Source organism: Tripterygium wilfordii, chromosome 18 (assembly GCF_013401445.1).
Source record: "Tripterygium wilfordii isolate XIE 37 chromosome 18, ASM1340144v1, whole genome shotgun sequence".
Classification (NCBI taxonomy): Eukaryota; Viridiplantae; Streptophyta; class Magnoliopsida; order Celastrales; family Celastraceae; genus Tripterygium; species Tripterygium wilfordii.
The window spans coordinates 3,620,753-3,636,875 of NC_052249.1; the positions used below are offsets into that span (position 1 = coordinate 3,620,753).

The following is a 16,123-nucleotide window of genomic DNA, read 5'->3' on the forward strand; positions in this document are numbered from 1 at the left end:
GTGAGAACATTCAGGTTGGGCAATATAGTGGGAGCAATACTATTGACCTCAACAGCGAATCATCTGATACTTTTGATGTGGGGGTGATTTTTACAAACAAGAAAGAGTTACATAAGCATATATCCCTCTATGCTATTAAGAAGAACTTTCAATTCAGGGTGACGAGGTCGACGAAGTCATTGCTTGTGGTCGAGTGTGTTGCAAGTGGATGCCAGTGACGTATGAGAGGGATAAAGCTAAAAGAAACTGAACTTTTTCTTGTGAAAAAATTCAATGATACTCACACATGTTCGTTGGAATTTGTGAATCATGGGCACAAGCAAGCATCAGGAAGGGTGATTGGTGATTGCATCAGGGCCAGATATGAAGGTGTTGGGCATGTTTACAGACCAAAGGACATAATGCAGGATATTAGAAGAGAATATGGAGTTAATATTACCTATGATAAGGCATGGAGGGCTAGAGAATGTGCTCTTTATTCTCTTCGTGGTTCATCGGAAGAATCATTTACTTACTTACCCCATTATTGTGCTGTATTGGAGATTAATAACCCTGGTACAATTACTCATATTGAGTCTGATGATGAAAATCGATTCAATTTTTTTTTCATGGCTATTGGTGCAAGCTTACGTGGATTTCAGAGTTCAATACGCCCTGTTATCGTCGTTGATGACAACCATTTGAAGGGTAAGTATTTGGGTACACTTTTTGTGGCAACTGCTTTGGATGGAAATGAGCAAATTTATCCGGTTGCTTTTAGCATTGATGATTCTGAGAATAATGCATCTTCGCAATGGTTTTTTGAAAAATTACGGGATGTCATTGTAGTTGAAGACTTTTCACGGTTATGTATAATTTCAGACAGAAATCCTAGCATTGATAGGGCAGTTTCACTTGTATTGCCTGGTTCATTTCATGGTGTATGTATCGTCCATATCCAACGGAACATGAAGGCGAAAGGGTTCAACGAATCTATCATCCCTATATATCTTAAAGCTGCTAAGGTGTATCGAACATCTGAGTTTGAGCATTTAATGAATCAGTTGCGTAATGTCGATGGAGGTAGACAATATGCTTATTTAGTTGAAGCTGGTTTCCATAGGTGGTCTAGAGCACTGTCTTCTGGTAAGAGTATAGTATCATGACGACGAACATTGCAGAGTGCTTGAATGCTATACTACGAGATGCTCGAAGTTTGCCGATTACAATGCTAGTTGAACAATTGCGTGCCAAACTACAGGAATGGTTCAGTGATCGTCGTAATAACGCAGCATCTGTCACGTCTTACCTATGTTGTGAGTGTGACAAGGAAGTTAGAAAGAGAAGCAATAGGTCACAGCGACTAAATGTTCAACCGATAAGCCATAGTGAGGACTATGTACGAGATGGTGATCAAGATGGACATGTCGATTTGCAAAACAAGACCTGTTCATGCCGGGTGTTTGATCTTGACCAACTTCCATGTGTACACGCATTGGCTGCATGTCGAGTTCGGAACATATCTTTTTATTTCATGTGTTCTCCGTACTATACGAATGAGGCCCTAATGTTAGCTTACGCTGAACCTATATACCCAGTAACTATTGAGGATCAACACAAAGTTAGCGAGGACAACGTATTGCTCCCGCCGGCGACTAGACGTCAAGGGGGGAGGCCAAGGCAATGAAGCATCCCATCATCAGGTGAAATTGTAGCAGTGAGGATATGTTCCCGGTGTCGATAGCGAGGTCATAATCGTCAAACATGCAAAGAGCCAATCGCATTGACTCCAACATCATAGATGTAACATGCTTTGAATATTAAATCATTAGTGTTATGAGTTTTTATAAATTCATTAATCGAACAGTTAAATGTATTACTTGAACAGTTTAATGTATTACTCGAACAGTCACAGGTTATTAAACCAGTAATTACTCGAACATACACGCCAATTACCCCACTATGTGACACCAATTACTTGAACAGAATCAACAAATACTCGAAATGGGACACCAATTACTCGAACAGACTCAACAAATACGCGAAATGGGACGACAAAATACTCGAATAAACTCAACAAATGCCGAAACAACGTATATTCATTTAGTCGAACCAACACACCAATTACTCGATCAAATAAGTAAAGTACTAGAACAAATATACCTTATAGTATATTACTCAATCATAAAAGCTAATTACTCGAACAAATATACCTTATATTACTCGAACCAATATTTGTATTACACGGAGTTATATACAATTTAATAGAAGGGAAATAAGTATTTACAAAATTATGTTAAAAATGTTGTCCGTATGACCCGATTGCGAATTTCCTCCTATAAAACATCATGTCTTTCTGATTAATAAGTTTTATTGGCATTCCTACACTTAATACCTCTATAAATTTTATTGTGAACATCCCACAATCTCCCCTGTAAAAAATAAGACAACATATATGTTAAAATAATATATAAAAGTTAACTACCATAAAAAATTTATCTAACACTGAAAACATTTACTCGGTCTCTTGCTGAGGAACATCTTGCAATCTATGAACAGGCCATGGGGCGACTCCTGCATCAATCCCACCCAAACGAAGGATGTATGACAACATAGTCCTCAAGGGTTTCATATGATTATTGCAATCCTCCTTGTTGGTGATTGAAATTTTGGAATCACATACATTGATCCATTTGTTGGCAACGTCAACCTCAATTGCAACCCAATGGATATTTCTCCAATTCATGGGAAAGTAAATGTAATCTACACCATTCAATGGTATGGACCCTTTAGGGTTTTTTCCAGAAATATAGTGCTCAAAGACTTCATGTTTGTCCCATTCTCCAACATAATGAGGATCTTTAATGAACTCATTAAAGTGGGATTCAACTGATACCTTTAAAATGTACTATATTATTTCTTCTCAAATACTTGAACATGATACTTAAATACTCGATCATTAAATAATTAAAATACTCGAACATGTGAACTAAAATACTTGAACATCTGACTAAAATACTCGTACATCTGACTAAAAATAATCGAACATGTAACTAAAATACTTGAACATTTGAACTAAAATACTCGAACATCTGACTAAAAATACTCGAACATGTAACTAAAAAAACTCGAACATGTGAACTAAAATACTCGAACATCTGACCAAATACCCGAACATGTGAATTATATTAGTCGAACATGTAACTAAAATACTCGAACATCAAATTCAACAACTCGAACATCTAACTAACATACTCGAACACACCTATAAATACTTACAGTGAATATAGTGTCAAACAGCACAACCTTCTTATTGAATATGGCAGGGTATTGATTGATCCTCTTCATGAGGAGATACATTGCCACGTCCATATGCTACAAAATCAAAGATAACTATAAGTAACTATTAGGAATAAAATTTTTATTTAATATGGTTATATATATGTTACCTGGTCTGTCAACCAGTAATCGGGTGTCATTGCGTTGATAAACCAACTTTTGTACATCTTCGTTCCACCAACCACCAAATAACATGTATCCTCAGCCATGTTTCTTACCCATGCTTCCAATCCTTGTCTCCAAAGAGTCGAATACGACCTCTTTAAATTGATTGGCCAAGGACCATCAAGATTTTGGTTCGTGCTTGTCTCTTGTGATTGAGACTCTTTTCGCATTAGATTATATATATTTACACGTCTCGATGTGGAACCTCTTTTTGTTCTCCGTGTAAATGTGTAGTTGGCTTTTGGAATCTCTTCAACTCTAATTGAAATTTTGTCTGTCATTGGTTGTTCAAACAGTTGTTCTGTGAGATCGAGCAACTACCTCCGCATCCTCAACATCATCGTCATGTCTAACAGGGGAAACTGTCTTCCCCTCATTGTCCTTCTCCTCACCCTTTCCCTCTTGATACTCCTTTCCATCCTGATCCTCCTTTCCTGCCTAATACTCATTTTTATCCGCATCATGCGTTCCCTCCTGATCCTCTTTTTTATCCTCATCATCCTTTCCCTCATCATCCTTTTCATCCTCATCCTTTCCATCAGCATCATTTTCTTCCTCATCCTGATTCCCATCCTCATCCTCCTTTTTCTCACAATTTTCATTTGACACTGCCAAACCTTCGTAAATTGCCTTGGTAGTCTCAAAAAAATCAGCAATGCTTTCAGCAATTTCCTTTTTCACATCCAAAAGTTGAGCACCATGCTCTGTCAACTTCTGCTCTATGGCATCAAACTTGGCCTTCAATATCAAATTCCCTCCGGTTTTATGTGCATGTGCATGTTCGATGTGATCATTCCTTCTCTTTGTTCTTTTCTCTTTTCTCCTTTTTTGTTCAACATTAACATTGTAATCCCTCCTTCTCTTGGTTCTTCTCTCTTTTCTCTGTTTATCTTCTTCATCTTTTTCAGACTTATCTCTGCTTCTTTTAATTTCTCTTTTCTTAATTATCTTCATAACCTCCCTAACATAATCCTTCTCCAGCTCAGCCTCTGTTGGCATTAGAGCATCATGAACCTCAATCTGAGAAGATTAAAAACAAAGTGATGAGTGAAATTGGAAGACCAAAATACAAATGCTCGAACATTAAACTACAACTACTCGAACATGTTACTACAAATACTTGACTATAAAACTACAAATACTCGAACATGTTAACTACAAATACTCGAACATGTTAACTACAAAAACTCGAACATGTTATCTACAAATACTCGAACATAAGACTAAAACTAACCTAAACAAATATTATTAAACATTTTAACTTCACTAACCTTTATCAGTTCAAATACATATGACACGATTTCATCTGAAGTAGGGGTTTGATTCCCTGAGTACTTGAGTATTCTGGGGTGTGTTTCACCACATTTGGTGGCATACCTCTAGGCTATAATGGGTACAATTTCATACGCCCAAATCTGCATATAATCAATACAATGGTAAACTATTATTACAATAAATAATAAAGAGAACAAAAATAGAATTATCTTTTTTTTTTTACCTGGAGTACTATTGGCATTCCATAAAGGTTGTATGTCTCCTTTGACTTACCCTTACTCAAGTATTTTTTAGCCCTTCCAACCATGGCAGATGCAAGAGAGGTAGCAGTACGTTGGTAGCAAACGCTTCTCCATGGATATTGGTTGAAGGCATCCAAATCATCCACAAGTTGGAGCCACTGAATATTAATGGCATTTCTTCTCTCCCTAGGCATCAATACAGACTCAACAAAATACACCAATGCTAACTTCAAAGCATCATGAGCATTATCACATTTATCGAATGCCTCTTCCAGCTCAACTCTGCTTACATTGGTCGCCTTCCCCTTACCCTTGCCCTTTCCACATTTTTCTTCAAAATAAAGGGATTTTAGCCTATTAACAGATGTATCAACCAGAGTTGACACATCGGGCACAGATTCTATACATAATAGTCCGGTGATAATCGCAAAATCTTCAATACCAAATGTGCACTTCTTTCCACCAATATTGAAATGTAATCTTTCTCCAAAATCACCCTGGGGAGAAACAATTTGACGTAATAGAAGCTGGTGTATCAGTTGTGAAGAACAACTGATGTCATGTACATCAGCATCATGCTAAAGCATGATTGCCTAAAAACCTCAAATTGCTCCTAATTCAACTTCAATTTAATTGAAGTGGTAACAATTGATATGTTTGAAAAGGTGGTTACCCGGGCGGGGAAATGTTGCTCCTCACTTATCAGATAATCTGCATGAGACAATTAATTAAAACACAAAATTAATAATACTCGAACAAGCAAACATATTTACTCGAACAGTCAAACTAAAATACTCAAACATGAAACCATATTTACTCGAACAATCAAACTAAAATACTCGAACAGGAAACCATATTTACTCGAACAATCAAACTCAAATAAGCGAACAGACAACCATATTTACTCGAACAGTCAAACTAAAATACTCGAACAATCCTACTTATCTACTCGAACATTCAAAATCAAATACTCGAACAAAACTACTTATTACTCGAACATTCAAAATCAAATACTCGAACAAAAGAAATCAACTACTCAGACAAGCATACCTATTAACTCGAACAGAACAGTCAAACTCAAATCCTCAAACAGGATAATCTATTTACCCGAACAGTCAACCCAGAAAACTTGAACATCAACCCATAATACTCGAACATCAACCCATAAAACTCGAACACCAACCTATAATACCCAAATCCACTAACAACATACTGGAACCCTAAACCCATAAACGCTAATGAAATATGTAAACCCTATAGCAGGAAAAACTAAAACTCTAAGCACCTAGCACTGCCAAAATCAAAAACACAAACCGTGATCACTGCTTACTCAATCGAACCACAAATACAACATTAAATAATACATACCCATGCTGTACCAGGTCGAATGTGGCAGAAATCGTATATAACAGTATATGCGACAATGGAGACTATCGAAAATAGTCGTAAAAAGAACGTGAAAGAAGAAAGAAGAAGGTGAAGGATGTCGCAGGAAGTGAAGGCCGGCCTTTGAACCAAAACGATGTCGTTCCAATGTCTTCAGGGTATTTGTGTCAATTCCTTTGAAAAAAGTGTTAGATTTCATGTTTTTACAAAAGTGGGTTAGTTTTCCAAATGTGTTATTTCAAGGTGCTACTTTTCAAAAAAACCCAATTTTAATGTCACATAGAGTTGGGGGACTTTTGAGGATGATATTTTGGGGGTCTCTAGCATTGTCCTTAATCAAAAAGGCAAAACAAAACTCAAATCCTTAAAAATCATCTCTGATCTCTCCCCAATTCCACGTAGGCTTATGCTACAGCTTTCGTGTTCTTTCAAAATCAAAGGTTAAATGAGGCGGCGATGATAGTGGCTTCTCCGACTTTCGAAGAACATAGCAGAGAGGGCTTTCTCGATTCAAGCTGTAAGTTTCTTTCTTTCTCCTCAATGGGTTTCTGGTTTTGGATTTCTATGGTTTCTGATTTTTGGTTTGTATAATTTTAATTTTTAATTAAAAAATTGCTTCCTCTTCATACAATCTAGATGGTTCCAATCTAATATTCTTTAAATAAAATAAAAGGAAAAAGAGCAAGTATAGTCTATGCCCACGTCTCCAGAGAAACCAAAAAGAGATTTAGCACTAAAGACACGAGAGAGAGAGTCGTATTTTTTTGGCTTCGAAGATAACTTATGTCGCCTCCTTTCAACGACTTCTACGACGGTTCGTCTCTGTTGTAGTAACCCAGATTCATGTTTATGTCACTTTTGATATGCGACTTGTGCGACGATTCAGCTGCACATTGGACACTAGCTAGAACCGATGAGAACCAGAACTCCATGGAAAAAATCCATGAGATTGCAGAGGATTGGAGCAAACTGATCTCTTATCCTTCACGAACTCGAGCTTGGTACGATCTGGGGCAAACTGATCTAGGGATTTTGATTTTGTTTGTTTGTTTTTATTAATGACATGTAATTCTTTTAAGTTTTGTGGCCACGTAGGGTATTACGTGCCTTTCACTCACAGGAGGTTAGTGCCACATAAGCATAATCATCCACGGAACTCACCAAAAAATTAGGTTAGGATAGAATCGATAAATTTTGAGATAGTTTGAGGATATACTCGATAAATTTTATAGTTTGAGGATAGAAACAATCATTTTGCCTGTTTTCAATCATAAAGTACGATAATCTATATGACATGTTTACTAAACAAGATGACATGTAAAGTATATTATGTATTTTTTCATAAAAGTACCCATAATTATTCATAATAACCAATCAATGACATCACAACTTGTTTTTTCTTTTCTTAAATGGAACTTCAAAATGTTTTCTCTCAAAATACGTGTTAAATTTCGAAAAAAATTACATATTCTGATTCAATATATAAAATTCTTTCCACCAAGATCAATGGTCAATATGTTTTACATGATCTTTTTAATTACATTATTTTATTACATTTGTTTTTGAAAATATTGTAATAAAATATCTGAAATATTGAAACAATGCAATTACATACAAAAACAATGCAATAAGAGTATGTGTTAGTTAGAAACAAAGATTGTGTTAATCAGAAACAATGTAATAAAAGATTGTGTTAATAAAAAATAATATAATAATAGTCTGACATTAGACAACTAATAAGATTGTTTTACAAATATGAATAATATATTAAATCATGTGCTCAATAGTTAGTAGTGGTCCAAGACTTTAAGTAACTAAGTTGACCCAATACAAACAATGCTTCCAGGTCCAAAAGGCATATACCCAATTAGAAGCCCACTTCCTCCAGATGAAGATCGCACTTAGTAGGCTCAGTAAGAAAGACGAAAGTCGAAGTCTCAAGAAGGATGGATGTCGCGATTTGGACGGTGACAGAAAGCTCTTTCGATGTAGATGATTCGCCACAGATACCACGCATGACATCATGTTTGGTCCGACGGCTACCGACATCTCACATTCTTTCTAATTTGCTCTCTCTCTCTTGATCTTCTCAAAATCGCACATCGATGTCGATCGTAGCTCCAAATTGCGGTATATGTACCTAGTAGCTTTCAGCATCGTGGATGAGAGAGTGTGTTTGACAAAGAAAAATCAAAATTCAAAAGAAAAAATTGAGAAAGTCAAAAATAAAAAATCGACGACGCTAACTAAGCGCAAATCGAGAAAAGTTACCATTGTGTACATCCTACATGGATGGTCACGTCTGTTATGTATGTTTATGGATATCAATATTACGAATACATAGTATTTTCGATTTTATAGTAATGCTTGAGATTTCTAAAATATGATTCATATTTGAATCCGAATAAATGTGGATTGTTGGATGTTAAATGTGCTCTACATATGTATTTATAATCAGTGGCAGAGTCACATAGGGGACAGGGGAGCTAGGCACCCCCTGATTTTTTTTAAAAGATTTATATATAATATAGTCATTTATTAATAGAATGTATACCATATATTAATACAAGGTATACATTATATTAAGTCCACACTCCATACTTGTTATACAATTTCAGTATATTATTGCAAATTTTCAATTTTTTAATAGATATTAACAAATATTTTATTAAAAGGTCGAATTTTGATATGTATTACTAGATTCAAAATATCATGTGTAGAGTGTGGATCGATCGTGTGGTGGTTATGCTTTTCTTGTAAGTACACGGTTTTTATGTATTCAATGATACTTTTATTTTTCACTTTGATTTTACTATAAAAATTGGATATTTCATTAAATTGCACTAAAAGAATTTTCGCGGGACGATGCCCCCAAACCCTTGTCAACCTTTAGGTCCCCCTCATATAAATTCTTGGGGGATAACATGGAGGTTACATTTTTGGAATATGTAGCATTACTCTTATTTTCTGGATCAACCTTTTGAAGATGGACATGTGGTCATAATTTTCAACTCCAAATTCTAGGGCTGTTAAAAAAAACCGCCTAAACCGAAATGATTGGTCGGTTTTTTATAATACAAAATTGTACATTTCTCCACTAAAAACCAAACCGATAAAAAACCGAAAAAACAGACAAAATCGGCCGTTTGATCGGTTATTTTCATGTCAAAAAACCGACCGCGAACACCCCTACCAGATTCATGGATGAAAGGTTGGGCTGCTCCCACCTCCCGTTGTAGGGACTTCACATATGCATCAATGAATGCAACTGACAACATATATATATATACACACATTTATTTAAAATCTTATATATATTTAAAACAAGCGAAGCAATTGAAGCACACTGAATGTTAAGGCACTCATTGACCAAGTGTATGCACGTATACGTAAGGTCACAATCACACACTAGGGAGGATCCATTTAAGGAAAGAGTACTCCTTAACAACTACGATATCTGGACGCCAAACCGATGGTAGGTTGTACGCCCCATCCCTAACAATGTGATACAATAACACAATCAATGATTGTTACAAAATTTGGCTCAATATATGCCACATTTATAATATGAATACAATTAAATCATTCAATAATTTAATACTTCGAAAAATCTTTAAAATATTTTCGTTTAAATCTCATTTGGTATAAATATGTCTCACCACATTTAAGTAAAAAATTCCACTTACGATCCAATAGACTCGGAATCCTCTTCGGAGTTGCCCAATATCCAGGTTGAAACCCGGGCATTACTCCCAAACCCCTCATCCATTGAACTCCACAAGAGTGTGAAAATATGTAAAAATATTGCTTTTGAGTGTAAATACAATGAAATAGTTTGATGCAAATAAAATCATTTATACAAAACTCTTTGTTACAAAAATTTAACACCATTTGGTGCACCATCATATATGCTACCTGATAGTAAATATGCACCAAACAATAATATTTCAGCTCAAGATCCAAGACAATTTTCGAACCATTTTAGAAAAATTCTCAAATTGTTAAACATTGGACAATTTTGGGTGCACATACCTTTTATATCTATATTGGACTGATGTAAATACCCCTACACGATTAGCATCCTCTTTTGGTAAAATTTGTTATGAACACTAACATATCGGAAGAATATGGGACCCACTACCAATGACGTGGCAAAATTTTACGATCAATAAATTATATCATCAAACAGGGATTAATTGATTAAAAATGGAATAAATCAAACCAACTTACTATATAATAAGCTTGAGATTGAATGTTAACCAGTGTAGAGAAGGATAAACTACACCAATTCAAAGGGTGTAGCGGGCTGAATCATGGCAGGCAACGTGGTAACTCAACTATACTCATGAAAGTCATTGTACCTATTTGTTTGATTGGTGATAAGTAAAACATCTCAAATAAGTTTGTACACACCTATTTACTATTTTAGATTGACTATCACTTTGAGGATGATACCCATAACTCATGCATAATTTTGAGTCATGCAACATAGAGAATTTCCTCCAGAAAGCACTTAAAAAATTAGGTCTCTATCATTGACCATTGTAGTAGAAATTTCATATAACTTGAACACATTTTCCACAAAAAATTATGCCACCATTGCATCTGTATATGGGTGTGCCAAAGCAATGAAATAACCATACTTGGTCAATTAATCCACAACAACCACGTCGATAGTTTTGCCTTTACAACTTGTCAAAGCTATAATGAAATACATATTTATGTTCTGCCAAGAACGTCGAATAATATCTTCCTTTATAAGGCATGGATATGTAGAACAAACTATATATAGTTATAAAACCTTACTTCATGGATACATCCAATTAAGCACAAAATTAATTATCGAATTATCTATAATTGAATTATTTTTAACAAATTTTAAAAAGTCATCATATTTTACAGATAGGTGGGTGAATGAATGCAAATGTGTTTGCCACCTACTATAATATTAAAAATTCAAAATTGTCGATGTGGAAATTGGTTATTGGGTTTTGCATCGTGTGTGCTGAAACCTAATTTCATTAGAATAAGAAATAAGTAGTTGAGGTAAATATGAGATCAGAAATAGTCTTAGACTTGTTATGTTGGCAACTAGAAAACTCAACAATGCAATCATTTATATTTGTCTTAATTCAACCCAAGAGAAACGTTTTATTAATTCTCCTTATAAGTTTTCTGAACTCTTGGATGACAGAAAATTGGTGAAGCATGAAATTCTTCAAATAATTTATGCCTCCAGTTAACATTTGGACTCAAAATAATCCTTGCTTTGTACTTCAAAAATCCATTATCCATAGCATACTTGCCTTGTTTTCCATAAGTTTCAATAGCTTTGACCTCTTTGCATTTGTCCATAATTCACTCATTTGTTCTAAATTCCTCCTCAAATCATCTATCTAAAGTCCTCCATCCATTGTTGTTGGCAAGCAACTTAATGTCCACATGTAATTTTATTTCTTTTCATATTGGAGGAACACAAATACAATACAAAAAGTCATCTTCGTTGATGTAACACCAATAATTTCAAATAAAGGCATATGAAATTTGTTGGTCTTATATGTTGTGTCCATAATCAAAACAAAAGGAAAGACACGTAGCAAATATTGTAGATTGTCTTCAATGTTGACACATTTTGTGGATCCTTTGCCTTTAACGTAGATAATATTTCACGAAATTTAATCAGGCTTTTTGATATATCTATCAACATACTAGTTTCATCTTGCGATAATCTACCAGCATATGAATGTCCCTCCATATAATTCACAGCAGGATGATTATGAACCCCACAAGTAACCCTTAATATCCAGTCATCACTAGTTTTCAACTTCGTTTCTTTAAATCGGAATGACCCATTTTTTAGTACCTGTCAATTTCGATGAAAGTTTATTAGATCGATACTCTCCACTTAGCTCACATTGCATAAGCAATTTAGGCTGTCTACCTAATCCACCTTATCGTGAACTAGATATAGTTAGAACAAATATGAGAGCTTGCCCAGTAGATCGCACCTTAAAAATGAAGGATCAAAAGTCTGTTTTCCAAAACCCACTCAAATGGAGGCCGATGACCTCGGCCCATAGCAAGGATAGAACAAAGCTTTTCCATATAGCAACTTGATCCGTTATAGGAGGCATTTACCATTAGAAGAAGATCATTTTGAAGCTACGAGACCAATCAAAAACTTACTAAAGCAACCATCTATTCGGGTTGGCTGGTAAAATAAGGAAAAGGCCTCTACGAACACTTTCAGTAGATAAAGAGACAAAGGCCCGTTCGGCTATGTAAAGAAGTCCCTGCAAGCTCCTACCCAATAGATTTTATAACACACATTGCATATATAATTACTTAAAGCAAAATGATAAATAAGTAATTTTGTTGAATATTTTCAAACAATTAAATGTTTTCTCACATGGAAGTTTAAAGTGGTTTTCTACATTGAAGAGACACAGCCAATGAATACAAAACTGTTTGGAAGTTATTTGTCTTAAATAGTTTTTTATTCAAATTGAAAAGGTGTTTATGCAATGATTGAATATCTATATATTAGCATCACCACAACCATTCTTTAGATACCAAAAAAAAAGATACATCATCAAGAGTTTTCAAATAGAGTTTTCTTGGGTTGCTTTGGATAGTACATATTTAAAGATCAACCACAAACTAGAAAACTTCATTGTGTCCTAAAGGCATTGGTAGACCTATCACTCTGAAGCCAGGTGAGGAGTAGACGGGGCTATTAGAGTTGTCGGTTGTGTCTTCAAGTTTCTATAGCGATTAGTTTTATCTTCGGAGGCAAGGTTTTTGATGAACACAATGAACACTGGCTTATGTTCAAAACTTTAGTTTCAGGAATAAAATCATCGGTAGTTTTAAATCGACTGTAATAACAAACTGGAATTTATTTGAACGAGGATGTGAAAGGTTCCACAGTAAGGGTGGCATGCCTAAGTTTTTGATATGGTTGTCAAATATCAAACTCTACAGAAAGAAATTTTGTTTGTTGCCTGTAACATTGTCATATGTAAAAAATATCATTGGAGCTAAATGATTCGGATTTTGTTTTGACAAGAAGTCATTTGATTTGAAATTTTTTAAGGACAATATAGGCATGACCTTGCTTGACATTTATAAGAGATAGATATGTGTAACTACAATCTAGACTTGAAATAACCAAACCGGTTTGGGTGCTTTTGGGAACAATTTGACAATTAGCATATATGTTGGTTTTAAAATGTTAGCATATATTTTATTTTAAATGTGATGAAGGTTTGATTCAATTTTTACCGGTAGCATAAATATGTTGTTTCAAATGCTATGACCCAATTACATACAGGAGCATCATGCAATTCATTATAAAACAAAAGATATCAATTATCAATTGTTCCACATTTAAGCGAATTAAGGACATATTCAATCAAGTGACATATTTAATAATAAAAAATAAAAATAAAATTTTTTTACGTATTATTAAACTTATAGAAATTCTTCTATGTGAATTAAAAGTGTGAACCAACTTTGTGTACTTATTTTTCAACAACAAATGCGACGGTTACCATAGCAAGTGTGTGACTCCCACTTTTGTTGTGTTTTATTATAATCATTGGATTTAGTGTTCACAAAATTTGTTCACACTTTTGGTTCACATATATTATTTATAATAATTCTTACATATTATTAAACTTATTACATACATATATATTTTTTCAATAAGTTTTTACACAAAATTTTCCATCGGAGGCCGTGGACTCAAATACCCTGTATCATCATGCAGATAACAGAAAACGAGATATAATCCTGGACAGTGATCACATCTCATGGTGGTGTGTAACTAGCACGATCACCACAAACAGTTAGACAACAACGAGTCTACCACTACAATATCCTCAATTAACGATGCAAACCACAATCACTAATGAATATGATGCATGAGTGAGCTATACAACTCTCATGCATAATATCGTGCCCAAAAACTACTAGTAAAAATCCTTAAAAAGTGTCATTTTGAAAAAATGGGTGATAACTTTGTAACAAAAAAATTTTGGGTGCTAAAAGTGTAATAACCCCTATTTTTCGGTGATGAAAAATATAATTAACCCTATTATTTAAAAATACAATAAAAGATTTTCTAAAACAATTTTCATTGAAAACTGTAAAAGCATTTATTCAATTTAAATATTTTTTGAAATTGAAAGATTCTAAAATGCAAATGATATTTTTCTACAATAAAAATTAATTTTGATGACATAAGAGGTTTGAAATAAATTTTATTTATTTAAAATACTTTTCGAACGCATCAAATTTTCCAAAAATAATTTAATGTATATGTCATATGACAAGAGAGTCCAACAAACCACAATGACCATAGCAACGAGAAAAGCAAGAGCTAACAAGAAGAATCGTACAACGAATTGTAACTAACAACCAACGAAGAAAAATTAGAATCCATAATGATTTGAACGAAAAAAAGATTCGAACGAAAATATAAGAACGGATTCTAGAAGTCAAAGGAACAGAACCACTACAACAAACTAGTCAATCAACAACGATATGCATTTTAAAGAGTAAATAAATTCTTAATGTGAATGACATTAGGAATTCAATAAACAACCAACTCAACAAGACAAGATATAATAAATGATAAACTCTGGCACTAGAGGCTTAGAATATAGGAAAACTTCATGACAAGCCAACAAAATCGAGCAAAAGGGCAAGAGATATCAAAGCCCCTACGAGATAGCATTGCAAACCAAACTATGTGTCTACCGCATCTACTAAGCCACCTCAATCACTTATAAAAATATATCGGTTTATAGCAAATTATTATGTTGTTCAAAATCACTGGACTGTCTAAATAAATTTTTTTGATAGTCTAATTAATTATCTGACATGTACTGGCCCAATGGGCCTAACCGACTAGGCCACAGGGTCATTATTTATTTGCTCAAACACGCTGATCAAACTTAAAATTTAATCAAATAAATAAATTTGTTAAAATGGGTCAACTTATCAAATGGGCCTAAAGTGCTTTGGGCCAAACACTTATTCTCCTTTTAATTGGCTCTGTCAAACTTTGATAAATGGTCAAATAGACCACTTAATGTTCCTGATGGGCCAACAATTGTCACTGCCCACAACGCTCAACTTTTACCCAATTTTTTTTTTAATGACAACTAAGATTCAACCATAATAAGTCATAACATGTAATTAGACAGTGTAATAATGAAAGTCAATGTAATTTGACAACATAATAACGAAATCAATGTAATTAGATAATGTAATGACGCAATTTAATGTAATTAAATAACATAATAATGCTATGGTTGATTATGAAAGAAATTATTAGGGATACAAAGAATTTTCCTTTTTTGAAAGGGTATAAACCCTGAATTCCATTGAAATATAAGAAATCCCAAGTACTGAACTGGACAGGATACAATAGACCAATTTAGATATAAACAGTGGAAGACAAACATTCTCCAAAGAGGAAAAGAGCAACAATCCTCCAAACCAACCGAGATGGACTAGGTTGAACATCATTAATTACATGGGCTAAAGAAGTTGAGAAATCATTTTCCTCCAGGAAGCTTGTAACCGATCTCAAAGTAGCAGAACATACCATAGAAGGTGAAGACAAAGTTTCTTGGTGGACTAGGGAATTTCTACGATGCCATATACCCCTCAAAATTTCAGAAAGGACTGTCAAATCCTTAGATGAAAGAGAGTCCACCATATGTTGC

The 16,123-nt window shown here is 34.3% G+C and overlaps 2 protein-coding genes across 2 annotated transcripts; both read left to right on the forward strand.

The window, feature by feature from the left end:
• The first annotated feature begins 221 nt into the window (after positions 1 to 221).
• Positions 222 to 1,145, forward strand: LOC119983395. Its single transcript, XM_038827080.1, has one exon. The coding sequence runs from the start codon at positions 222 to 224 to the stop codon at positions 1,143 to 1,145; it is 924 nt and encodes a 307-aa protein (XP_038683008.1).
• LOC119983396 lies at positions 1,142 to 1,666 on the forward strand. The gene has a single exon (XM_038827081.1). The coding sequence runs from the start codon at positions 1,142 to 1,144 to the stop codon at positions 1,664 to 1,666; it is 525 nt and encodes a 174-aa protein (XP_038683009.1).
• The last annotated feature ends 14,457 nt before the right edge of the window (positions 1,667 to 16,123 follow it).

What these genes read in the sequence shown, in the direction of transcription:
- LOC119983395 (XM_038827080.1), top strand. Translation starts at nt 222, where the DNA reads ATGAGAGGGATAAAGCTAAAAGAAACTGAACTTTTTCTTGTGAAAAAA.
- LOC119983396 (XM_038827081.1), top strand. Translation starts at nt 1,142, where the DNA reads ATGACGACGAACATTGCAGAGTGCTTGAATGCTATACTACGAGATGCT.